Source organism: Anguilla anguilla, chromosome 11 (genome assembly GCF_013347855.1).
Source record: "Anguilla anguilla isolate fAngAng1 chromosome 11, fAngAng1.pri, whole genome shotgun sequence".
NCBI lineage: Eukaryota > Metazoa > Chordata > Actinopteri > Anguilliformes > Anguillidae > Anguilla > Anguilla anguilla.
Window position 1 is genome coordinate 25,100,703 of NC_049211.1, and position 27,536 is coordinate 25,128,238.

Sequence of the window (27,536 nt, forward strand, 5' to 3'; positions counted from 1 at the left end):
AGATTCTTCTATGGAGGTTTTTCAGTGTGTGAATTGAATTTATGTTTATGTCTTGAATAACTGAATTGAATTGGAATTTATAAATTAATGAACTGAACTTCCACCCTATGACAGTTTGGTTCTCATCACTCTTTTAAAGGGTAAATACACCCTGGATGACTTTCTTTTTTTTTTTTAGCTGTAAACATGTTTGTATGCCTACTTTATAATGAAACATTTTAATATAATGAAACATTTTAATCCATGCCGTTATTTCACCATATCTAAAATAATATAATTTGGTATTAAAAAAACGCCTTAGTGCTGCCCTCTAATGTTAGAAAGATGCACTCTGCATTCCACTCTGGCTCAGCTCCAATCGTGATATAAGAGTACCTCTTTGGAGGTGCTACTATATCACGTAGATGTCAATCAATATATCCAGCTGGGAAATTTTTGGCACCCACAAATTCGTCTGTTTTTTAATACGACGGAACAGGGCCGGCACCTGATTGGCTAGATTGGGTTCGGCCAAACGTTTTTCAAACCGGAGAAACATGGCAGCCTATTCATGAACTTTCTCATTTATGGTGCCAGGCGCAGCTACGCTGTACAAATTCATTTGCATATAGAATGCTTTATACAAATGAATGGACACACCTACTCTGCCCACAACACGACACATTTTTCAAAATTGTGTTGTAGGCTGAGCCGGACTGAAACAGTGGGTGCTATTACTCTTTAAGGGTCCCTTCATGGTTCTCATCTGTCCTGTGCGCGTCCCCTTCATTGCAGATTAAGGCAATGCAGTGGCCGGGAGGTGCCCGCCAGGTGCCCGTCTCCATCTGCAGCCAGCCGTGCCCGCCGGGCCACCGCAAGAAGACGGTGAAGGGGATCCCCTGCTGCTGGCACTGCGAGCGCTGCGACGGGTACCAGTACCAGGCCGACACCTACACCTGCAAGATGTGCCGCTTCGACCTGCGGCCCAACGAGAACCACACGGGCTGCCGGCCCATCCCCATCGTCAAGCTGGAGTGGAGCTCGCCCTGGGCCGTCATCCCCGTCCTCATCGCGGTCCTGGGCATCCTGGCCACCCTCTGCGTGGTGGTCACCTTCATCCGCTACAACGACACGCCCATCGTCAAGGCCTCGGGCCGCGAGCTGAGCTACGTGCTCCTGACCGGCATCTTCCTGTGCTATGCCACCACCTTCCTGATGATCTCCGCGCCCGACGTGGGCATCTGCTCCCTCCGCCGGATCTTCCTGGGCCTGGGCATGAGCATCAGCTACGCCGCCCTGCTCACCAAGACCAACCGCATCTACCGCATCTTCGAGCAGGGCAAGATGTCCGTCTCCGCCCCGCGCTTCATCAGCCCCGCCTCCCAGCTGGTCATCACCTTCAGCCTCATCTCCGTGCAGCTGCTGGGGGTCTGCATCTGGTTCGGCGTGGACCCCTCCCAGGCCATCATCGACTACGAGGACCAGCGCACGGCCAACCCCGATTTCGCCCGGGGCGTGCTCAAGTGCGACATCTCGGACCTGTCGCTGATCTGCCTGCTGGGCTACAGCATGCTGCTGATGGTCACCTGCACCGTCTACGCCATTAAGACACGCGGCGTCCCCGAGACCTTCAACGAGGCCAAGCCCATCGGCTTCACCATGTACACCACCTGCATCGTCTGGCTGGCCTTCATCCCCATCTTCTTCGGGACCTCACAGTCCACGGAAAAGGTGAGCTCCGGACCCTAGGGCTCGCAAAGCTTGCGAGAGCTCCAACATGGTTTATATAATTCACAACGCACAGAGGATCTGTCCTTATAGGTTTCAGATTCCAGCCAAAAAATATCAAACCAAAGACCTAACAGAACACTGAGTATTATTTTTATGTTTCCATGATTTGTTCAGTGGCATTATCCACTGGAATTGTGGGATTTATTTTTTTAGTGCTCTTGTTTTTAGTATTTCTTGTTGAAATATACGTTTTCATATCCTACATCATTTAGGTTAAAAGCAATGAACAGAAGACAAAATAGAGAAGGATAAAAACATTTTTAAATGAAATTTGCTCTCTGCTAGCAGACAAACTCTCTAAGATTTAATTCTCCCTCTAAGATGTGATTTCTGGAAAGCTGGAGGAAAAAGCCATGGTTTTAAAATTGGTTGGCACATTCCCAACTATGTTCCAGTCCCAGTGTTCTAACATCCTAATATAAAAATCTCTTCTATTGGGCCATTGACGTAGTTGCATTAGCAAAATGGAGTGACTGCGGTTGGAATGGTTTTCCCTGTTATTTTCTGTACCTTAAACAATGGTGTGGTGATGCTGTGACAGGGTGCCAATTGTGGCTGCCATATCTGATTGCGAATGGGTAAATCACAGAAACCGATGAATAGCAGTAAACTGGCTGTGTGCCACTTTGTTCCATTTTGAGGGGTGCATACAAAAACAGAACACCAAGCAACAGAGCAAAACGAAAAAACAAACAGGGGCCAGGGAACTGCTGCCAGGTGCTCGTTATTTCAGTATCCCCAAAAATGATTTAGGAAAAATCCCAATTCAGTTGACTCCCATACTAATTTAGAAAAATATATCACCATGCCTCATTGTTTGTTGAGTTATGAAATCATATTTTTTCAAGTACATTTCCCTTCTGTTTCTGAGTACTGTAGCAAGGTCAGCGAAATTATTATCCCTGCTATCGATCATTTTAGTGAGCCCTTCTCCAGAAGCACATATGTTATGTTTCAGAGTGATTCAGCATTGCACTTCCTGCTGTCTGCTTCCACTGCTGAATCATCCTCCATAAGAAATATTTATAGTCTCTGCTTGTTCTCCACTCATTCCTGTTAGAAAATTATAGATTTACCACCTCTCAGTGTTTGGATATTGCCTCACACCTTTCAAAGTGCCCAGAAAACTGTCCTCTTAATTACATTGATTGGACACATGGATAATTTCATCCATACCCTCCACCCATCCCCCAAACTTTTACACATTTACTATAGAAACTGTCAAAGTTATATCAACCTCTCAATCTGATTTCTTTGCTTTGTCTCAACTGTCTTGCCTATTCAGTGCTGCCTCCCACTACAGACGTTACAGTGCTCCTGCAACTGAATTACTCACTGTAAGACAAGGAAATCTGCTCAGATGTCCACCTGGTGCTTTTATTGATGATTGGAAATGACAGGCGCAGCTAGCAGGCAGCATGGTGGTGCAGTGGGTAGCAAGAAGCAATTATGAAAGTCCTGGATTTGAATCTTGGCCTGGGCCTTTCAATGTGGAGTTCTCATGTTCTCCCCGTGTCCACGTGGGTTTCCTCCCACAGAGCAAAGACATGCAGGTAGGCTAATTGAGACTATATTTCCCATAGGTATCAGAGGCTTCAGCAGTGGAACAACCTGTTTTGAATACGCTAAATTAGTTCACTCTGTGATATGATGTGGCCACTGTGCCACATCCAGATTGGATAGGGCTCTGATATGAGTCACAACAAGGGGTGGCTTAATTGAGAACACATTATTTAACATTCTGTTGGGTCTGTGAGGATCGGTCAATCTCATGTTTTTCTTTAAATTGACTTTCATGTGTTCTAATTAGAATGAGCACAGAGGAGAAGAGAGAGCACAGCATGCGCTGCTACTTACATGACTGATATATAAGCCGTCTTTTTGAAGCTTATTTATTTATTTATTTGGGGAAAACATTTTTAAAAATTCAAACTTAAGAAAAGCTCAGCCTTCTTAGGCAAACGCTTGTTTTGTTATTCACAAGACACATTAATCATGAAGAGGGGACATTTTTCGAGGGTGGCTAATTTAGGACACAAAAATAATCCTTTGACTGCTACTTAAGGGGCCGGAGACATTGGAGCGAGCTCATTAAATGCTCCTGTGCTCGCAGAGAATTCGCAGGGGGTTTTTCACTTGAATCTGCATGTGCGATGCAGTTCATTGAGTTCCACTCAGGCCTCTGGATTTTCTCATGTTGTATGAAATCAGTCTCTTGTATGTGTTGAGGCCTTGGCCTTTCTTTATGCTGAACAGTTTCCTGTTCCATTCGGGGGGTTTACCGGTACAGAGAGAGATTATTTCCTTTCAGCGTTTATACTGCATCGCACTTTGTTTTGCTCATTTTCCCCAATCGCGCCTCCCAATCTTTGTTTGATTCTGTCTGAGCGGAATAGGCCGCTGTGTGAATGTCTTGCCCGCAGTGTATGTAATGTGAGGAATGAAACCACAGGGCGCGCACAGTCAAATCAGTGCCGAGGAGCTAGAAACTGTTTCCTTCCCTGATTTTAGGACGTTGCCGACAGTTCCACCATTTCCTCTTTGTGATTGAACTGTTGCCTCAGCCCCACTGTAGCTGAGCATAGGATGTGGCATAGTGTAGATATTAATGCATGTTGTGTGCAGATCTACACACTGACAGACATGACGTTTTTTTAACATGACTTCAACCCCAGTGATAGTCATTTCATTTTTCAGTCCATTTAATATTGGCTTTCGGGTTTCTGTGCCACCACATGGTTCTTTGTTAAATCACATGACTCATAATCTTCCTCTTCCTATGTTTCCTTTAAAGCAGGTATTAAACTCCCACTTATGGCCTGACAAAATCATCCATATTCACCACAACAAAGATCTTTTAGATCATCATTAGTTTTAAAAATTCATGTGGGAGTGGAGATGGGAGATGTACAAACCGACTGATCAACAGAAAATGTTTGTCAGACAAATATCAATCAGATATTCAGCTAATATCTTACCCTGGCATTCAAAACTTCAGATGATAAGACCTTAAACAGTGAGCACTTCAAAATTCTGAATATGTTTACATGCTAATATTGTCTTGATTTAATTAATTATTGTTGGAATTTTCCAGCTCTCTTATGCAGAATCATCACATTTATTATGGTTCCTTGTTCACAATGGTTATTTTAGAATAATCAGTTTTAAAATGTCATATTCTGAATTCATAAATATTCAGAATATCAGGCAACAGTCTTTCATAGGACTGATTAATAGAAGTTATCACTTAACTGCAGGAGTGGGGCTTACACAAATGATATGATTCCACATTTCCCCAACAAGACAATTTAGAACAACCTGGATTTTTTCCGCAGTCATAAGTGATTAAACCAGAAGCGATTACTTTGAGTGCTCCAAGGTAACTTCGCTCCACATTCTAGGGTAAAGGTACTTTGTTGCCTCCCTGTATTTTGGAAGATGAGGCCTGGACAATTTATTGTAGCAGAAAATGCACTGGAATGCACCAAAAGTAGTACGAAACCAGACCTGCTCACCTGCAGTCATATCAGTAAGGAACATCTCTGAGTTAATACTTGCCAACGATAACAGAGTAACGCTTGTATGGCGCATAGAGCATTGACAACTGTTCAGAAATGAGCAGCAAACAGAGGTGGGAACGCCCTCAGCATCCTTTCACCTCAACCCAAGCACACCCTGCCATGGCAGGGAGTCCCCTGCGCAGGCTGGGGGATGTGGTTGGTGTGTGGCAGATGTGATTCTTCAGTGCTTAAGCAGACACCGTGGGCTCCAGGGGCTAGCGGCTGGTGGTGTTGCACTGAAGGCTCGATTGCCTCTTGTAAGGAGTGGCAAGAACATGGCAAGAAATGGGCGTGCAGAGAAGACGCCGGAGGCACAGAGGCAACAGTCACTTTAAAACAAGATGGCTGTCTGTAAGTGTGTGTAATGGCTGTGTGCCAGTGCCTTTGAACCTGAGGCTTAATGTCAGATCTTAATTATGGCTTAATTACAGTACATACAATTAATTACAGGTTTATTAAAAATCCCTGGGGAAAAAAAGGTGTTTTCAGGATTACTGCTGCTTTTCTGGTGTTTCTGGTGCATTATTCATGAACTGAAAAATGCTAAATCTGATTTCTGAAAGGTGTGAGCTGCTTTTTTCCCCATTAGAAGGTGATTAATTATTATTCCTCTAGTGTAAATCTGAAGCTTAGAAATTGTGACATTCTCAGTGGCTTCAGCAGAGAATTATATACAAATAGGTTTTAGCAGACTTTTACAGTACATGTATGTACCACACACTCACACACACAAACAGATGAAGGTGGTATATACAGTACTGTATCCATTCCTTTGTGATTAGTTTTGCTCTTAATTGCCAATATGATGGTTAGATCACAGCAGCAATATCAGATGTCTGACTGGTGCATGTAAGATGCATCATGCATAATTGCCCACAAAGCAAGCTCACTTATGTCGGATGCCGTGTGTTAGGTTATCTGTTGTGTTGCTCACAGACTTTCAGGCTCTGAATTTGATTGCTAGCATACCCTTGGAAATGAATGCACACATTACTGCTCGACAGCTTTTTAGCTTTTAGCTCATTATAGGCATTCTGTATTAAGGGGCTCCTATTAATGTATAGCAAATCATCAGTTGGCAATAGTGTTAAAGAAAGTACTTCTGCCAGATTATGGTTAATCAGTGTGAATTTATGACTACCGTTGTATAACACACTATTCTCATTTACCATTTTGTCATGGCAGGAAAGCCCGTGGTTGCACACGAAGCATTGCCAATGCTTCAACATTTGCGTTGATAGAGTTAGTCTTTGATAGATTTGGAGATATAAATAGCTGGCTAATTATAAAAATTTTGAAAGAGAGTAATCAAGGCAAATTATTGCTTTTCATCCTGACATTCAGAAAATGGAGCAGCCAACTTAAATGGCATGATTGGTAATATGAACGGTCTGAATTAAAAGAAAATAGATTGATGCCTTACCTTAATCTTATTTCTTGTAATAAAGGGAGTTTTGCATTTAATTACAACCCGGAAATAAAATGTTCCATTCATTCGAATGTCATTCAAGTGAGTAAAGATAGAAAGAAAATTGTATACATACTGCATGTACAGTAATACAGGTTTTTCATTTATAAAAGTTGTATTTTAAATAGAAAGTTTTTGTCTTCCAGTGTGTCACAAAACATGTCTAAACATCAGAAATCTACTATTTTTCAGGCTGTAGGCATTTCATGGAATAATTACACTGCTGAGTATATAAGCTGCTTTTAGTTCCTAGGCCTGCAATCTGTGGAATGCTCTCCCACAATATTTTGGAGATTCTCCCTCTGTGCCAGTTTTAAAATCACTGCTAAAAAATTACTTTCCAGGATTCCATTTTCCTGAGCTGCTTTCCATATTATTTTATTGCTTTTTAGATATTTTTTACTATCTTACTGTTTACTATTTAATAATACTGTTTCAATTAATGGGGCTTTGCACTTTTGTTATAATTTCTTATTATTCTGTCATTTTTAACCCTGCATGCTATTCTTGCTGTTTTATTGTTTTATCTTTTTTTAATATTTCAGGAGCATGTAATTTTGCTAAGCATTAGAGAGCAGCATCCACACTGCATTCTTCCTGAATGAGACCATGAAAGGCATTGGAAGGAAAGACTCCATGCTCTCGCTCAAACACACTCTCATCAAATGCAGACAGTTCTCTTTTTATTTGAGATAAAGCATTCTCTGCATTGAGTCGACATTCTCTTGTGTCTAAGATAAGTCTAAGTGCACCCGCCTGGAAGAAATTCAAATGCAGTGAAACTGGAAAATTTGCCTTCACTCAAACACTGTGCTCTGCCAGATTTGTTTGGCTCTAATTATTGTTTTGTTTTCTTCATTGTTTTCTGTCTGAAATTTTCGAACTTATGTTCAAAAGAACTTGAGTTCATTACCAAACAGACTAATGACCTTGCATGTACGACATAAGTCAAATTTTACTGGTCAAAAAATTACTGGAAATTACTGGAAATTTTCACAAAACAGGTTGTCAAAATCCGACCGGTTCATGATAAACTGTCTTGAAACACGTTCTTCATCGGCTGCACTTGATAGGGAGAGCTTATGCATCTCAGCTGAGAACCGGGTGTGGCTAACCACGGATATCACTACGCGAACAAAAGGATACAAACACGAGCAGCAGGGAATCGGATCGCCGCCACAGGTCCTTTGATGCTGCGGAAGAGAGCGTGGAGTGGGAAAGCGTACGGGCGGAGCACGCAGATGGAAGCGAGCGATCGCCACGGGAGACGCTAATCTCATAATTGCATTAGCGCTGCCGCGCTGTTGCCTGTCAGTGGGCTTTCTGGGCGCGGCGGGCGGGCGGGCGGGGGGGGGGGGGGGGGGGGGGGTTCACCTGGCGCGTGGTGGCGCTGTTACGGCTAGCTGCGGCCTTATACACAAATGCCCCCGGGTTTCGGCAGGGTCCCATTAGTGAGAGGGGCCGGTATCGATCAGGTGTGCAAGTAGAGAGGCTTGAATGGAGAGGGCGGGGTTTGGGGTTTAGATGATGACTCTCAATGTCTCGTTCATGGACAAATGTACTGGATCCCTGGTTTATGCCCCCCCCCCCCCCCCCCCCCTCCACGGATACAGCAATATCACATCAGTGTTACAGCAGGGGGGGGGCTCAGGCAGAGCAGTGGAGAGGACTGGAGCACCTAATCCCCCCTTCAACCCCTTCAGCCAAAGCCAACCCACTTCCAAACCGGCCCACACAATCCCCGGGCTGCTCAGCCAGTATAACCCTATCTGACTCATTGGCATTTTCAGTCTTGAAATGCTTTCCTTTAATACTTTTCATTGCCTCATATCCTCCAATTTCTTATTATATCATACACATGTTATGAGCCCTATACTTATTAAGTGTTTCCCCCATTTTGACAGCATGCTCCGCTGTGATTTCACCAAACATGCAGCATATGCCGCACCATGTCAAGAGACGAAAGGCCTTGAGTAGTTTCAGAGGATGGGGCAGGGGCAGCTGTTGCGATACCTTCTGTGTGCCTGGCACACTTAACCAGCCCTGCATGGCTCCTGGGGCTTCTGACTGCTTTTCCCACCTCATCCCTCTCCTCTGTCAAACTCATCTGTGAAATGAAAGTGGAAATCTATGCAGATTAATTTTTACTTTAGCGCTACTCACTACTCTACTCTGTGAAAATTGAATGGATGTGATATTTTTTTTACCCATCCCTGCTAAAGTCACTGAGCCGTCATGGCAAAGCTGTAAAGAAATTATAGAACAGTAGAAATCATTGAGTGTTTTAAAAAATAATTATGTATTAAATTAATTAATAGAACTCATGCGCAGCAGTGGGAAATGGTTCAAATAACATGCACAACTGCAGCAACGGTAACAAGTGCTTGTGGTTTCAAAAAATCAACAGGCAGTTGTTGGTAGGAACAAATACAACTGAAATTCACCGATTGGCTGGTGCATTTAATCGCTTCAGTCCATCATGGAAAGAAAGCGCTGGCTTTTTTGCCATCAATTTAACAGTACACAGTGCACCCACAATCTCTATGACAAGCACTAGTAACATAGTTACAACACATGCAAAGCGCCCACAAGCACTGCAGGGTTCATGGGATATTTAAACGATTTTCTTACCTCATTCCTCACTCAGTCTATCTCATCTGTGGAAAGAAAATTGAAAATTGATGTGGTGGTAAATGTTTTATGACCACTGCCATCGACTATGTAGAAAATTCAAAGATGTAGTGGATGTGAAATTGGAGAAGAAATGAGCTTCTCCAGTCAATGGCGTTCTGGTGTACAGTGTCTGTCAGAGAGAGGCCTCCAAAGTATGAACTCAGAACTCAAGGTCACTGCCTGGATCAATAATATCTATCTTTCTATGGTCGACGGAATAGCTGTCATCTGCTGTGAGAACTTCAATGAACTGGCAATGTGTATTTCCGCATGTTGCCATTTTTTATGTGTAGCGTTTATGCAGAAGTATATTATATATTAAATATATTTTTGAAAGTTTTAGAATGTGTTAAATATAGTTCAGAATTGTGGGAGCACAAAAGACAGGACGTTCTCCGCGGTTACGTCATATTGGTCATGCATGTTGTTGCCCGCAATGTTTTATTTTTATTCTATATAATGTTACATTTGCAATTGTGGAAAGAGTAGGTTTGGTGTAAAGGTCAAGCTGTTGATATTTTTATGTAATTTATCAAACCTGAAGTTATTTGGCTCCAAAAAGATATAGCATTGTATTTTAATTCACAGGGCTTAACGTAACTAATAAAATAAATGTAAAATGCTTAAATGAAATGAAAGTGTAGCTAAGTATAAGTATAGAATGGCCCATGCTCAGAATAATGTATCGAAGGACTTAATTACCTGTCATATTCTTGGAAGATAATGTCTCTTGATTTTGCGTATTGCTAAAAATAAAGCTAAGATCGAAATCTTTCATTTGATGCAGATGGCATTTTTTTCTATTCTCTGGAAAAGTGCCATCGATTTGCTGGGCCAGGTTGTATGTGTCCATATGGATATTAATATGAATGCATTTGAGTCTTGCGTTAGGGGCAGGTTCAGCTGTGAAATCCCCATACTCAGTTTGGGCCAGAAGCCTAGAAAAATCTATTTAGTTATCTGCACCTGGCTGCTCTTAACTAGCATACTGCACCCTGCAGAGAGTTCCGCACACGTGAGTTATTTACTGTATGCAGCCTCAGGGTAGATGTGATGGAGGACCTTGCAAGCTTTTTATATCACCTGAAAATGGATATTCTGCCCGGCTGCAGTGCATAATCACATAGGTTACTGCTTCTCCAGCTCTGAGTCAGTCTGCTAACTGCCCACCCAGAGAGAGGATAGGGCAGGCCTTTTTATACCCCAGGTTTATAGATAGTAATAAGGCAATTGCTGCAGTCAGACCTGTTCTTCATTGCACCCCCTCAGGGACCCTATTATGGAACACACTGACCTACTGGGATACATGTGTCATCCGGTCCCTCCAGTTGCCTCCATGCTGTTCCCGAGGGTTACCTGACGCCAGTGGACGCCGCAGGTGGTTCCCTTTGAGCCTGGCACTGTGAAAGAGTGGCAGTGTGCACTGTCTGCATTGTGTGATCCTCTGAACAGACGCTTACAGTACGGCCTGGCAACAGAAGCAGAACAGTCATATTGTGGAAGTTCTCATGCTGCAGGAGAATATGTTTTGTATTTATTGGAGAATGCACAGTTTTGCCTCTAGATACATATACATGGGCAGTTATGTGTTGTATTTTCATGGGTGATTGAAATAGGTCTATGTGTAACCTTTGTATGACAGAAAAGGGGAAGTGCGACTGATAGTAGCTAATTGTTACAGTTTAGTTTTAACAATGCACTACTGTTTTTATATTGTGCGTTCTTTCTGTGCAGAATGATAGCTGCAGGTACTGGGTTTGCAGGAATGGTTAATATTACCATAACACCTTTCGCTTAAAGTGAGGGGGAAGTACAGTGTATAGCATATGAGTTTCTTGAGGGTACTGACCCCAGATTTTAAGCCCAAACTTACATTATGGCGTGTGAGATCCAATCAAAGCACTGAGGATTTATACAAAATTAGTATCAATGCAGCCAATTTGATTCCTTTCAATAACAGCGGAGTAGATAAAAGATGAAAAACATTCAGCGTATGGCTGTACACAGAGCTGGCCGGGGGCCTCACAGTAAAGCTGTCCCTCAAATAGAGGCCTTCAGATTCAGGTGGCTCTCGGGTGGGCACTCTGTGGAAATGGAAACCCTCTGGAGTCGAGATTGGGAGTATAATTACGCCTGAAAGAGGACTCCTCTGCTCTTTCAGCGGGACTTAATAATGGGTTCACCGCCGGAGCTTCTCCAGAGCGGCGTTTTTGGAGAGCGATAAGGCCCGATAGCAGATTATATCGGCTTCTTTTCCCCCACGGCGGATTTATCGGGGAGCAGGGCCGCACGGGAGAGGAGGAGAGAGGACCCCGTGAGTCGGGGGTGGGGGGGGGGGGGGGGGGGCTTGGGGGGACACCCGACCTCCCGCTGCGCACCTCCGCTCAAAACACTCCGCCAGGAGTGCAATACTGCGGCAGACGCTCCCGGGGCCAGGCGTAATCTCCTCTGCAGATTAACCGCTCTCTCCGCGCGGTCCCGGGGGGCCCGGGGCTTATCTGGCAGCGCATCACGTACGCGACTGCGTGGCGCGCTCGCTGCTCCGGCACCTCGTCCCCCCCCTAAAGTCCTGTCTGACTCCTGTCTGATTCTCTGAGCGGGTCCCGCCATTCCGGCTCTGAGCCCTGCTGGAGCAGGCCCTCCTCTCTGCCGCTCGCTCCCTTTGTCTGTGCGCCTCTCTGCCGCTCGCTCCCTTTGTCTGTGCGCCTCTCTGCCGCTCGCTCCCTTTGTCTGTGCGCCTCTCTGCCGCTCGCTCCCTTTGTCTGTGCGCCTCTCTGCCGCTCGCTCCCTTTGTCAGTGCGCCTCTCTGCCGCTCGCGCCCTTTGCTTGTGCGCCTCTCCACATCAGGGGCACAAGGTGATCCCCGCCTCAGTGGTTTAGCCGTTTCACACCATTGGCAGTGCATTTCCACTTCCTGTGAATGCCCTTTTCAGTTTCACAATGGCACAGAATGCAACGGCCTAGTCCTGATTCCAAATTAAATGACACACATGGAGGGATGATTAAATGATTAAATCAGTTCCACTAAAGGAAGGTGCTGCCATTACAAAATATTTTGGCTTCTGTTTAATTTACATAATTTAATTTATATCAAATAAGAATCCTGTAAATTTTCCAGAATTGTGCTTCTCTCAGGGGCAAAAATATAAAGATTAACATGGGATTGTGCAAATCATCTCCATTTAAATACCAACATCTTGATCAGTTGTTCAAAATGGGTTTTTCACCTTTTAGCAATAATAATGCATGATTTCTTCTTTTCTTCCTTTTTTTCCAATTGAAACCATGAATTGCAGTTTTCCACTAAAGTAAGCACATTAGATGAGTCATGTACTATTGTTGACTGAATTTAAAACCGTGATCGTCTGAAATTGTGCAACAGTGATGTGAATATACAGACCTCAGTGTGGCTGTGGGGTAAACTTACCTGGCCGCTGCTGTGCAGTGTAACAGCAGATGGATTTCTTATAGAAACAAAAGCCAAAGGAAGTGCTATCACTGCAGGCTTGGATGCAGTACTGGTCTTTCATTTAACAAGCTTGGCTGAGGCCAGTCTGAAAACAGCTGTGTATGAGATTGCTGTCCATCTGTGAGCCAAGTAAACAAACATAATCTTTGCATCGGCTCATGTTAAATAGATGCCAGGGTTGCAGTACTGTCTTCCTGCTCAAGACATGCAGGGGTACCTGAAATGAAGGTTCCTATCTGTTTATACAATCCCTAACCACTCCATGCTATCCGTTAGCTTAAACACAATCAACATTTGTCCTAAATTTTTGACATGTTAATTGTTTAAAATGGTTACATTTGTTGGTTTCCCCCCCCTAACAAACACCATTTGAGGACATTAGTGATCTTCAAATCCATTGGGGGAAAAAACTGAATTGGGGGCAGGGGGCAGGTAATACTTAACAGACATTTACTGGTACATCAAAGTTAAGGATTGAAGCCAGGGTATTTATTCATTAGACCTGGAAAGGGGGTGTGGTCGGACTCAGGCCCCACCGTCCAATCAGGCGAAGAGGAGAGGCGTTTCCCGTCTCCACCCTCCCGCACTCGTTTCTTTTTTCCAGACACTGCTCAGAAACAGCGAGAGCTTCTCGCACCGTTTGTCTAATGAGCACAGAGAGGAGTTAATGGTCTGGGGTGCTGTTCTGCGGTTTGGGACACCTGCTGTTACACAGCTTAATGAGCAGGCTCCGGAACATGTCTACTCATCCAGAGTGGCACGCGCAAAGGCTGCCGATTGATCCAAACCCTCACCCGGCGTCTTGATTTGAGTGAGGGGGCGTGTGTTAAGCACAGTGAATACTGAACTCCTGGAGGTTGAGAAATCCATCACGAAGCAGAGCCTTCCACAGATCTGCTGCTTTTCAAAAGCACATTTGCCATAAAACCGAAAAAAAAAAAACACATTGAAGATTTTATTTGTCATCAGAAATATCTTCAGTAGCTTTAGCAGTTGTGTCCTGAAGATTTTTTTTTTCAAATTTACAACCTTTACAACAGTTTCCATTTGCACCACCCCCGACCCAGCACCCAGAGACATTGTTCAATAAAAGCAGGGAATTGACAGCTCCTATATTAATATATCCTTGTGTAAATTCATGCGCACAGCCTGTGGCCAGTGTAGCCTCGCCACAGCTCTGAAATGAAGCTCCGGCTGAATGTGTTTGTCCAGACCCCTGTACAGCCCAGCTCTTCGGGAGCAATCTCTGCAGATCCACTCCTTATGAGGAGGCACCCTTGTTAATCACAACCTCACAACAACAAACAAAGGCACAAGCCAGGGTCGTGCTCAGGAAAACAAAAACCAAGAGAAAGCTCTGGGAGTGATCATCTATGGGAGAGGGTGTGGGATGGGGCAGCTTTCTGAGGAAAATCCCTGTCTTTGATGTCATCTGTTCATTGTTGGGGGGGTGGCACTTATTGTAGGAGCAGGTCCACCGAGGACCACAATACCGCATCTTAGTCTCCCCCTTACTGGTACACAGAGATATGCCCTCCCCACCTCCCTTACAAATTGATGGCATTGATTTTAGCGGGGTCATCTATCCCTCCGCTGCCCTGGGATGGGGTAGGCAGGTACGCTCGCCCCGCATGACGATTAGAACCAGCCGTCCTGCTGATGAGAATCGAACCGGAGTAAAGGAATTGACCCCTGCGCTCACTCTCTCTCTAGGCTGTCTTCTGTTGCCACTGACTTCATCACTCATCCTTACAGAGAATGTGTTAAGTATCACTTTAAAACCAAATAATGGGACGGCGTTAGCTCAGGAGGTGGAGTGGTCGTCTGGCAAACGGACCGTTGTCGGTTCAACCACTGATCCGAGGTGTGTCAAGGGGTTTTTGAGTATTGTAACACCAAACCCCAGTTGGTCCTTCCAACAAGCTAGTTAGCGCCTTGCATGTCTGCCATTCATAGTTGGTGTGTGAGTGTGTGTGAATGTGTGGAAAAAGAGGCATTGTAAACGGTTTTGTTTATATAGCACATTTGCCAGTAGTTGATGGAAATGCAGTCCATTTACCATTTTATCATTGTGTGGGTATTTAAGAGGAATTGAGATACACATGGATTTAGTTTCGGACAGTGATCTTACCTTAGCTGAAAACTTGTTTTGAATGTTGTCAGCTATAGGATTAAGGGAAGCTTGTTCACAAGGCACATTTCATTGTTCTGGCCAGTTGTGGCTTTCACAAAAACTTCCAACCAAAGCTTTTGGGGATTAATCATTTGCATGGGGAGCACTGCCCACCTTAATATATTAATGCAGCTTGAGGCATATAGTTTGCATGAATTCCATTGGTTTTCATTTTTATTAATATGCTTTTAGACTAGCTATTTAGCATTTTCCTGAAAAATCTAGGTCTAGCATTTTATAAAGCTGACTTTCAGTTTTATGCACATAATGCACTTTCCCATTAGGCGAGTCGAGTAAAAATGGGAATGTAGAATCCAGTGTTTAATATATTCAGGCAAAAGGAAAGCAGCTGGTGAGAAGTATAAATGTGAGTGGGGAAAAAGGACCACATCGTGTTTAAATGCTCTGTAATAGTCTACTTAACATGGTCACCAGATCCACACTCACCGTGCTGTACTGTGCATCTGTACATGCCATTCTTTCCTGTGTCCATCAAACAGTTACACTGATCCTATACAAATGAAGACAGTCCATCAAATCAAATGACACTGGGCCGCTGCCACATACATAAATAAAGACAAGCAGGGTGCAGCGTGACGCTCAAGCGTGAAAGGCCATGTGTGTCTGTGATGGGTCGCCCCGCTCTATGTGCTTTGGGTTGCTCTGCTCTGTGGGCTTTGGGTTGCCGTGACGGCAGACATGCTGCCTTGGCATGTCGAGCTTCTGCTGTTCTCCGTGCTGCTCCCTCTCTCTCGTCCTCATGAAGCCTCTGAGTAATGTGACTCTGCGGTGTAAACCCCACCACCGCACCAAAGAGTAGTGACACACTGTGCCAAATTTAACCGCCCCCCCCCATCCCCCCACCGACCCTCCTGTCATTATTGTATATGCGTGTGGATGTTTCGTGATGTTATGTGTTCCTTGTAGAAGTAACACTGTACAGGATGTGGGGGAGGGAGGAAAGGGGGGCGATAATAGTCTGGCACAAGGAAAGTGTTTTAAGGTTGATAAAGCAGCAATATTAAATGCAGCTTTGCAGAAAATTAACAAACAAGAGGTGGCCACAGTAGCTGATTGATCGGATGAGCGGAGAGAGGAGAGAGAGGGAAATTTCGGATGGATGAGAAGGTTCCTGGTTCTTGTTTGACTAAAGGACTCTTGGGATCTCCCTTCTGTGGCCTGGATGGTGGTGGAGTGAGGGGGTGGCAGCCCATGAACTGTGTCATGTTAATTATTTCTGCCCACGGGTCGTAGAGTATTACAGTGATCTGTGTAGCATGTGCCGTATGCATGTCAGATAGACGCTTGGCTAACCCTGTGGATGAACAAATGGCTGTGATTATACACCATAAAATTGCCATGTTAGGCTGATCTTAAATTTACATTAAGAAACGTTCTGATCCTGAGCGACCACGCAACTGCGTACTAAAAGGCGAAGCAAAGAGCTGAGACGAAGAACAAATTTGTCAGTGTCACAACTGGCAGGAGGCGAGGCATTAGCCACCAACACAACACTATGTGCCGTAGTAGTTTGGGAGAAGGCGTTTGAGGATCGTTTAATAATCCGTGACTTCATTGGGCCTTTCTTGAGTCATTGCCGTATGCTGTCATTAGAAAGCTCCGTCGTAGCATTACGCAGAACTAGGAGAATGGATGGTGTTTAGCTCTCTGAACCATGTACAGGGATTGCACTCCCAGAGGTCCATGAAGCAGATCTTGCATTAAGAGTCGCTTTTTATCGCCCTTCCTCCTCCTCCTAATATTTATCTTCCTTGCTCTTTCTCCCTCTCTGTCCTCTTCCTTTTACTCCTTGTCCTTCCTCTTTCCTCCAACCCTCTCTCTCCCCATTTCCTCCTCTTCCTCCCTCTCCTCCAGATGTACATTCAGACGACCACGCTGACCATCTCGGTGAGCCTCAGCGCCTCTGTGTCGCTGGGCATGCTCTACATGCCCAAGGTGTACGTGGTGCTCTTCCACCCGGAGCAGAACGTGCCCAAGCGCAAGCGCAGCCTGAAGGCTGTGGTCACAGCCGCCACCATGTCCAACAAGTTCCCCAAAGGAGGCCTGCGGCCCAACGGAGAGGCCAAGTCCGAGCTGTGCGAGAGCCTGGAAACACAAGGTGAGCTTGGGGGTGTGGGCGGGGGCGAGGGAAATGAGGCTGCAAGGGGGCGGGGTATGGAGGTGGCGAGGGGTGTGTGGATTGGAGAGAAGGAGGAGGCAGAGACTGGAGGCAAAGAGAGGGCAGGGCATAAAGGTGAGGTCATGTGAGTGGATGCAGATACTGTAGATGCTTGTTGCAGGTCTGGATGCTGTGCCAGAGTCACTTCCCAGATTTCCGCTTTCCTTCAGTCCTTCATTCTCAAAGTTATTGTGGAGTTTTACTGTAATACGTACTATCATGTATACAAAAATGGCTGCTGTGGTTATTTTACACTTCGACGGCTTTTGGGAAAAAATGCTATTTCTTGTCTTCAAATGAATCGGAAACCAATAGAAATGACCTGATACTCTGAAATGCACCTTAGAAAGCAGGCTGTAAAAACTGTGAATATTGATGGAGATGAATCGGTCGGATTTCAGGCGGCCATTATGTGGATCTGTGCCGATTCACTCTGTGGCCTCTAGCTCTGTTCGCTCTGTGGAGTGCCTACAACTTAATAACATTTGCTGTGAGGCTGGCTGCTCATTCCTATGGGAAAACACTATTCCGAACATTTACATCCATCTGCAGATATATCATCTGCTATCTTGTAGAACACAAGCCCTATGGAAACTTAATAAGCATTCTCACGCATGTAGGCACATTCACAAAGAGATGGCAGCCTTTCTGTTTCCAGGACTTCATTAAAAAGAGCAGTAAGGAGTGACTCTCCAGGCTACCAGAGGACATCAGCTCATTCATTACCAGTTCAAACAATAAATGCAGTAAAGCTGCAAGCTTTCAAACATCTTCTGTGCTCTGAGTAATTGCGTTTTCATATTTTACTAGAGAATGATTTGACTCAACAGCTGAAAGCATGTGGTGAACTAGCTTCTGTAGTTGATGGAACCAGCAGTTCCATTTGAGATTTACAGGAGGAACCGTCTAATCCCCAGACTAATCATGCACTCACTCTCTTATAATCCCCCCATATACTTTACTTCATCTTCACTACAATTAGAGCCAAACGAAACACCAAAGGCCCTCAGACATTAGCGTTCTCTGTCAATGGTGTGCTCAAGCAGATGCCTCCTTAACTGTACAATATATAATCAGTGGCATTGAAGGCATCCTTCTGGGTTATTTACAGTGTGCTGTGTAATTACCTTTGAAACAGCCGGACGTAATCTGGAGTTAGTTTCTCAGTGCCTATAAAGCATTCTTGCCTGCTGCTCTGGGGAACTGGCCATTTTGTGATAAATAATACCTTACACATTTCTTCAAAGGGTCAGCAGAAGTTGTTTCAGTGGGTGTAGGACCACAGGTGTCAAATTGTTTTCTTCTTTGAAAAAAAGTGAACAAAGATGCCCTCCCCCCCAAAAGGCCAAATTTCAGCACTAGTGTGTACCAGTTTATGAATCAGGCTTATAACTCTGTTTCAGGTTCAAATCCCAGCTAGGCCACTGCTGTCATTCATGACTTAGGTATCACGTCTTGAGCATGGTACCCAACCAGAATTATTTCAGTTGTTCCTTTCTGAGCAATTGGATAGTAAGTGTCGGTTGCTATGTGGGTATCTGCTATATAAGTAAAGGTGTGTAATGTAATTTGAATTGTGCAGAACCAGCCCACTTCAGCTGGGAGAGTGATCGATTGTAACATCCAGCCGCCAGCTTGCCGGACACTAAGGTAAACTCTTTCCCCGCGCGGGAGGCTTGGCTAACCCGCTGGGGCCTGGAAAGGGAAAGTGGAGAAATGGGAAGTGACTGCATCCCGTGTAGAGTGGTCGCGCGGTCCCTCGGGCGGCGCCCTCCGTGACTAACCGCCACCTTCTGTGCTTGTGCCAGACTGCGGAGAGGGCGGGGAACACGGTGAGGGACTGTAGAGGCTCCCTCCCACAGGTAACGGAGAGAAACGGCTCAACCCCCCCACTCCCTGAGCACGGCACTCCCTTGAGCGAGCTCGGGCCCGCCTGCGTTGTGTGCCCACCTCACAGTTCTGCCTGCGTTCTGTGCCCGTCTCACAGGCCCGCCTGCGTTCTGTGCCCGTCTCACAGGCCCGCCTGCGTTCTGTGCCCGTCTCACAGGCCCGCCTGCGTTCTGTGCCCGCTTCACAGTTCTGCCTGTGTCGTGTGCCCGCCTCACAGTTCTGCCTGCGTTGTGTGCCCGCCTCACAGGCAGCCAGAGGGAAGCACGTAGGCCTGTTCTCACTCTGCCACCAGCACACAGCATGGGCACGTTGCCGTGACTCCCAGCCACCTGTCCACTACTCCTCCACCTGTTTCACATGCAGTGGATTCTGGGGCGTGGAACTGTGGGCACTGACATCAATCAATCTACCGACAATCAGGCCCCTCCCACATAATTTGTTTCCTGTGTTGACAAACTGAGGAATTTTCCATAGTAGGGCATGCAACAACAAATGGGGGGGGGACAGAAACAGATGGAACTGCCAGCTCCAATTCTTTCTGGACCATCTATTTTTTATCTGCAGCTTGCAGCACATAAATGCTTAAATAAGATTCATTTATCACAGCCGCATGGGGAGGGGACGGGAGCACCCACCCCAATCTACCTGAACCCCAACCCTGCCCCCCCCCACTCCCCCATTCCTCCTGAGCTGTCAGCAGCATCCCACTCAGATTTATCCACATTGACTCGCCCAATCAGTCTACATGGGTCCAGACAAGATTGGCTGAGTTTCCGCGGCGATTAGACAGCCGAGCAGGCAAGCTGATACCGGTTTTCCTACATGCGCATGCCTCCCCTCCCCCTCCCATGGCTCACACCTCATATTGCACTCCATGCCATGCCACGTAGTGCCATAGCCAGTCGCATCTACCGAACGTCTTTCTGATTCGTCCACTGCTCAGACCCCGCCCCTCTTCTGGGCCTTGCATTACTAGCAGCCTTTGAAGCTTGGGAAGCTCCTCCCCCACCCCGGCGTTGCAGTACCCATGCAGCCCCCAGGCCATCTCCCCTGCAGCATTTAGCCCCAGGCCTCTCTATCAAGCCTTCTAGCCCCCCCTCCCAATTTACTGCCATAAATGTTCCCATATGTTTCACATTAATAGCCTAATGCACTGGATAGCAGAATGAGTTAAGTCACATTTCCTTTCACATGCAGTTGAAGCTTCATTTCCACCCCCATTGCATAGCTTATTACCCACTTGTGACAATGCATGCATGGTTAGCAAACAGGAAGCAGTCATTATCTCCTCCAGGCGGAGCCTGGAGGGGATCATGTGTTTGGTTGCGTGTGTTTGTGTGCATATGTGTGTTTGTGCGTGTGTGTGTTTGTGTCTCTGTCCGCAGCTAATCTTGCATACTCTGGGCCGATCTGCCTAATATTTGTCGTGCATGCTGACAGCAGGCCAAGGACCTGAATTCTTGAATATTTTGCAAATCGGTCAACGACAAGTATTTTATTTGAATTCATTTCCATCATTGTTGTCCATTGAAATAGATTGAGTGCTAACTCCTAACCGGCCGCTAGGGGCCGCAAGTGATCAACAACTGCTTCCGTTTGGAATGCCTGGCGGAGAACTGCACTCTACTGAGTGCACTCTTCTAGTTTACTATTAAATGCTGAAATATTTTGCATTCTATTCAACATGGTTATACTCCAAACAAGCAATGATGTCAGAGTTGTCTGCAGCTGTTACCAAAACTCAAAGTAATATATAAAACAGAATTGCTGCAAGTGGACAATCAGAACTAAAATGAATTACAAGTCTGAAAATGTTTGGATCTTGCTTGAACATGTTCTAACCTACACTTCATCTGTGAGGTCACGTTTGTTTATCCTGGAGTGAACACAGTCTTGTGTGGGCATAGCAGAGGTACTGCATGTGTCACACAGTCATTCTGCCAGCTCAAATACGCAAATGACTCAACAGTGAAGGTTATTTTTTATTTTTAATAAATGTTATGTTACTTGGCAAGTGCAATTAGTAAAGAATACTCAATATTTGGCTTGAAAAAAAATCATGAGGGACACCAAGATATTAAATAGCTGCAACAACAATGCAACAAACCTGGCTGCTGCTCTAGATATAAAATTAAAAGTCTGACATAGCAATGAGCTAGCAGTGTGAAACAGGCAGACTACTATACAAGACTTCCTTTTATTACTTCAAATGCATTGACAGGCATCTTGCTGTATTGCATAGAAAACATTTTAAATGTTTTGTTATTTAATTAGTTTTTGGTTTATAAATGCTAAAGCTGGATCAGTCCATAAGAATTTATTAAATTTTGTAAACATTTTAAAATGTAGCATATGAATATGAATACAATTTTGGTATCTTCGATCCAACAAGGATTGTTGCATACACTTATTTGAACCCTGTGTTTAGGAAATATTGAAAACCTTGGTACATAAACTTAGTCTACTTGTTTCTGTCCAACTTGCTAGAATGCAAATTTAAAGACACAAATAAATGTAACTGCAAAACATTTTCAGAATTATGCCTTTTATACTGCATTTGAATTATTTCTTTCACATAACTGTATGCTGAGAATTGGATTACATTTCAGCAAATCTTATCTAGAAAAGATTATTTTTAAAAAGATTATATCTAGACTGTATATATGAAATGGGTTGCCAACATGTTATGGGATTTGAATCATTCCTCCTATATCTAAATGGACGAATCCTTGGATATCTTATTTAATTTCTGTTAATTCAGTTTGAGAACAATCATGCATATTGCAAAACCTACTGGAATTTGATGATGGTTTTTAAGATTCTTAAATCTCGACCCTGTTCAAGGGTCCCACTAATCCATAATTTATCACAATGCGAACAGCGTTGATAGGCATTCATTTATTATTTATTTAACAGCATAACCAAAGAAAGCATTCGCAAATGTAAGGTATTTGGGCCTCAGCACAGAAGTACTGTATGACTAAATCAACCCTTCTTATTTGTTGAATTCATTGAACTATTGAAATGGCCACGGTTTGCCAAAATTGCATATGCTTAATTTGGCCACTTTCAAAAATGAAATATTTTCATTCAGGATGTCACCCATATACACCGAGATAAATGATATCTTAATTATGAGTTACACTATATTTTGTGATTATTGAATCATTGTTTTGGGGGTAAATGTTGAACATAAAAAATGGTGATGTTGGCATCTATGACATAATATCCTGTTGAAGAAAGACCCTGGAGTCCTTGACTTAATGTGACTTATCCATTTGGTTCAGTCCTTAGTGTGAACGGTTCAGCACAGTGGAGTCACTGCTGCATGAGTCGCATGGCACACAGAGAACGATTTCTGAGGCTTGCATGCTGATTGGATGATTGAGGCCAGTGGCTATGCGCTGTTATGCAGTGTGCACAAGTTGACTGACAATGTCACAGCTTAGCCCTGATGTGGGAGCCAGTCTTCAGCCTGACCAAAAAGTGCTTTGTCATAACCTGAAAATGGAATTTAAGTTGATATATTTAAAATTGTAGCATACATGTAAGTACATATAACTCATTGTGATCCAAAATACAAGTATGTGGCTTCGGCCATTAACAAAAAGTTTAAAATAAATTTTTAAAAACAGCAAAACAACACATTGTAACTATTGTTGGAATGCTCTGAATTAAGCACATGGTGGTTATGCTGAATAGAGACCTGGATATGCAGAGATTTTTTTAAAATGGTATGAGAAACACTTCTTTTATTGCCAGTTTGGCCCACATTTGTCTCCGCTTTTTATACCTGTCTGAGCAACAGTATTTGCATTTGGATGCAGATGAGAGAGTGCAATATATTCTCCTGCAAGACTGATTATTCTTACAATGGGGATGGCATTCTCGAAAAATGCTTTTCTTTCCTCGCTATTTATATCAATTACTCTGAGACCGCAGCCTGCTCTACCTGTGTTTCCTGGCACATCGGAACTCTGACTTTGATCAAATGAGCTCACACATAAATATGAGGCTCTGCTTTTAACCTGAATGGATGGGCAGAAATGGTAGGGAGTGGGGAAAAAAGTTTTTACTCTGGCACTCTTTTTGTCTGACTCTCTGTCTCTCTCTGCTTCTGTGTCCATAGTTACCAAGCAAACCTACATCAGCTACAGCAACCATGCAATCTAGGACAAGATGTAGCCCTCCAGTGCGTGGATCTGACCTTTCACCAGACACATATAAATCACACAGACAGAAAGCAGCGGGAAAACACATAAAAACAGGTGGCCAATTTAAAACACTTTTACAAACAGGATCTTTGAGGACCAGGTTTGGCAAACGAATGCCAAAACAAACAAAAAAGCAAAACAAAATACAGCTGCAGGGAAAGTTCACTGGGGGCCATGTCAGATGTGACGGCGTTGTCCCGGAGACCGTCAGAGACAACAAGCAGCCACGTTTCCATGGTAACAGCAGAGAGGATGGATTCAGGACCCAGGTTTTCCTTCTGGAGTTTATATCACGGCTTGCTTTCACTCTCAAGATGTCTGTTCTGCAGTTGACAAGCTTCTCTGTAAGAGCGACATGTGAAATGTTTTTTTTTTTTGTAAAAAAAAAAGAGGCTGTTCTCTTCATGTGCCGTGTCGTATTCTTGCCAGTCGTGTGAAGCGTTAACTAGAGTTCCTCTCCATCGTGTGAGGTTGTGATAAAGGGCTGAAGAAGAACAGCAAATCAAGCCCATATGAGCCACAGTTCTCGCCAGTTCATCTCTTTTGTTTGTTGTCCTCAGTTATAAAATGGAGCCTTGCTGGAATTTTAAGACGGATACCTACTCTGACCAAAAAACAAAACAAAGTTGATCAGTGTGTTGGTCAATACATACACGGTACAAAGAAGCCATTCAGACTGTGTTGCATTTTTTTCTTTTCTATCGGTTTTTGTGAAGAAGGTGATGTTTAAGTTGTATATGCAAAAATATAAAACATCTGCTCAGAAAAGTGTATGACTGCCTGTGGGAAGTCATTAGCATACATGCCAACAGGCAGATAAACCACCCTAATGAAAATTAGTACAAATGTTCCTCCAACTTCTGTTTTCCCCATGAGGGGATAAAGATGACTATACCATGTGACACTGTCTGAGTGGTCTTTTTGTTCAGATATCAAGCATGCTTGTAGGAACATACTGTGTGTACTGTGTTGTCAAAGTTGGAATGCAACTTGTGAGGACTGTGGTAAAAATATGTTACAGTGGTGTCACCATTTGGGTCTGTGCTGCGTCTGGGAAACCCAAACCTATTGAGGTCCAGTGATTACTGGTTTATTTTATCTTTTTTTTTTGGTGTGTGTGATTAAATATTAATTTTTTTGTGCTTGATTAAATATTAAATCAGTTTTGAACCAGAAACAGAAACTAAGACCAAACGGAAGGACTGCACTGCACTCCTTCTGGAAACTTCCCGGTTTTCTACTTCTATAATCCAGAATTCCACTACCTATTCCAAATATTATATTACCAGCTTATATACCACACTCCATGGCTGGTTCACCATGTTTCTACTGCGCACTGCCCCTGGCATGGGCAGGCTTATTTAGAAGGAAGTGAAGTATGGGTGTAGCATTGTTTTATTTTTCAGTATTATTACCTTTATTTGCATTGGCAGATGTGTGTCTGTATTCAGGAATGGGGACACCATTACAAAATAATGAAATAATAAAAAAGGAGGATACAACTTGGAAGGTTTCAAGAACCAGTCCTGTCCTGCATGCAACTGTGAAAGACCCACAGTCGTGGCTGTATATCTGCGCTTTCTATGGCTAGTCTTTCTGTTGTTTTAGCTCTGTGTGATGAGATGATAATCTCTTGGGCTAGCCCTGGGCCTCCACACATATTGGAGGAGCTCACCAGCTTTGTACAGTTAATGACAAGTTAGTAGCTGACCTCTTCATGATAAGTCTACCAGTGGTTTAGATCTCAAGGAGAACCAACCAGTCAGCCATGTGTCACTCATAAACTGTCCTGACGAAGTGCTGATCTTTAAGGTTGGCTTTGCAAAAAAAAAAAAAAAAAAAAGGAGAAAAGAATGAAAGAAAATGCATTTCAGACATTTATGTTAAGTAAAACCGGGAAGGACCCTCTGGGTCAATGGTTTTATAAGCTCCAGAAGGAAAACTTATTGAAGAGGTGATATAAAATATTTTTTACAAAAAAATTATTACAAAAGTCAAACCTACTTCTTTTCTTTTGTTCAACGGCTCTCGCTTCGACAGAAATCGCCGAGGCGGTGGGAAAATGAGGCGTGGTTTCTTTTTTCGTTGAAATATTGTGGGATTGTTTGTGATTGTGTATACAATGAGTTTATGCTTTTTGTCCCTCCCCCTCTGCCATCACCTGGTTCTTTTCAACACGTTGTTTGTGTTGCAAAATAGAGTATGTAAGTGCTGACCAAATTCAATGGCAAGTTAATGTATGTTATTTAAAAATGGATTGATCATGTCTGCTTTATGTACTGACCTATTAAAAAAAGAAAACAAAAAAAAGAGAAATACAGTGCCTGGATATTTATGACTTATCTATAGAAAACATATGGAAAAGTGTAGAGCATGTTCATTTTTATACAAAAAAGGATATTTCTAATAAAAAAAACTGTTTTGCAAATACAATTGTTGGCTGGTTAATTTGCATATAGATCAAGATGCAATGTTAGGTCTGTTTTCTGTCAACATTCAGTCTCACAAGCACAGTTCTAACTCATAAACAAAGGTCAGGGGTCACAAACAAAAGCATAAACAAGTTTTCTGTATGAAAACCATTAAAAACATGCATTTATGTGTAAGTCATAATTAATGGCAAATTTTGGTTGAATCCAGCCCAAAATTTTAGTCTGTCTGCAAGACTAGAAGCACTGTTTTCTAGAGTTGGTCAAATGAATGAAAAGTGAAGTTGGTGAAGAAGTTAAACACTTTGCTGAAACTAGGACAGCAATGGGCCTGCTGTATAGAAAAAGACATCAAATTATTTGTCTTGTGCACTTCATCGTAGTTAAATCAAATAAATTGGTTATGGAAACTGGGTGTAAAAATTATGAATGTATGCGTAACAAAACAATGAAATGAAAATGCTTTGATTAATTCAGGCCGCCTTCCTTCGTAAATAAATATTGATCATTGATCCTAAATCTTACAAAATCAATTACTTTCGCTTAAATGATTAAGTGAAAATAACACCCCTACAATATTATTACGCCCATTCAGTGAAATGTTAGGTTTGGTATAATATAAGGAATGGAATAATTGCAGATTTCTTACATTGGCTGCAGCCGAGCCTAACACCAGCACTGAGGCAGGCCGGGGCCTTAAAATTATACGCTGGCTTCTCCCATCTCCATGTCCCTGGCAGCAACTCTTAAATAATGTGCACCTGACTATTCTCATAATTCATCCTGTCTGCTCCCTGCAGGAGTCTGTGTGGAGACATAGGCTGGAGGCACATATTTTATTAACACCGGGGGTTGGGGGGCTGTGTGGAATAACTGGGTAATTCGGTTGCCTTAAAGGGATCTTATTCACGCGGCGGAGCAGGGGTATTTTTCAGGGTTGAGTGTACGCGCATACATTACGGGGGAGGGGGATTGCCTTTTGGTCATTAGCTTGGTGAACTTTGAGCCAATGGCGATGGCCGCAGTATAAACAAACCCTGGGGTCAGACCTCTGACCCTTCCCATGAATCTCCGGTGTTGTTAGCTGCAGGCAAATGAGAAGGTTGTGGCATGGGTGCAACCGTAGGATGAGGCCGAAACAATGCAACTGCCGATCCTGTCGTTATCATCGCGGGGTTCCTCTCGTCCTCTTGCATGCCCCAGTCCAGAAATAGTACTAGTCACTGTCTCGCAGTTTCCCAGCTGGTGAGTGATATGTGCCTAAATGGATTGTAGACGGAACCTGAACGTGTCAGTGCTGGACGTGTCTGTCCTGGCCCTGAGTGTGACATCACATGCCCAGTGTCCACGGAGGGTCGGTGGTCCCTCCCCAGCAGGATTTCTAATGCCCAGTTCAACTCTCTCCCACCACAAATGATCACTGAACCCAAACAACAGAGTAAAATAAGATCCAGGTGATAAAATAAATTTATTTGCAGTAAATCTGTGTTGTAGAATGAAGCCAGAAAAAAATTGTGCACATCCTAAGTAACAGTAAATAGGCTACCTATTTACCTGTTTAGAACCTTTTTCCTCTCAATGAAAGTGACATCTTAGGTAACAGTGCCCAATAGCACATCAGGAAGACAGTGTCCAGGTCTGGGAAGTCTTTAATGTTAATGTCAAACCAGCTCTAAGGTTACATCGCTCTCCGCTGCCTGCCATTTTGCTG

The 27,536-nt window shown here is 43.8% G+C and overlaps 1 protein-coding gene across 5 annotated transcripts in view; it reads left to right on the forward strand.

Moving 5' to 3' along the window:
• The window catches only part of LOC118207777 (metabotropic glutamate receptor 4-like), a 266,491-nt gene extending 241,224 nt beyond the window's left edge, over positions 1-25,267 (forward strand). For 4 of the 5 annotated variants that reach the window (XM_035381804.1, XM_035381803.1, XM_035381806.1 and 1 more), the window contains 3 exons: positions 775-1,710; positions 16,989-17,232; positions 23,312-25,267. In XM_035381804.1, coding sequence (XP_035237695.1) covers positions 775-1,710; positions 16,989-17,232; positions 23,312-23,355 — 1,224 coding nt within the window. In that variant the 3' untranslated portion in view covers positions 23,356-25,267. Of the gene's footprint in view, positions 1-774; positions 1,711-16,988; positions 17,233-19,100; positions 19,155-23,311 lie in introns of all 5 variants that reach the window. The other variant, XM_035381807.1, reaches the window with a different exon arrangement.
• The last annotated feature ends 2,269 nt before the right edge of the window (positions 25,268-27,536 follow it).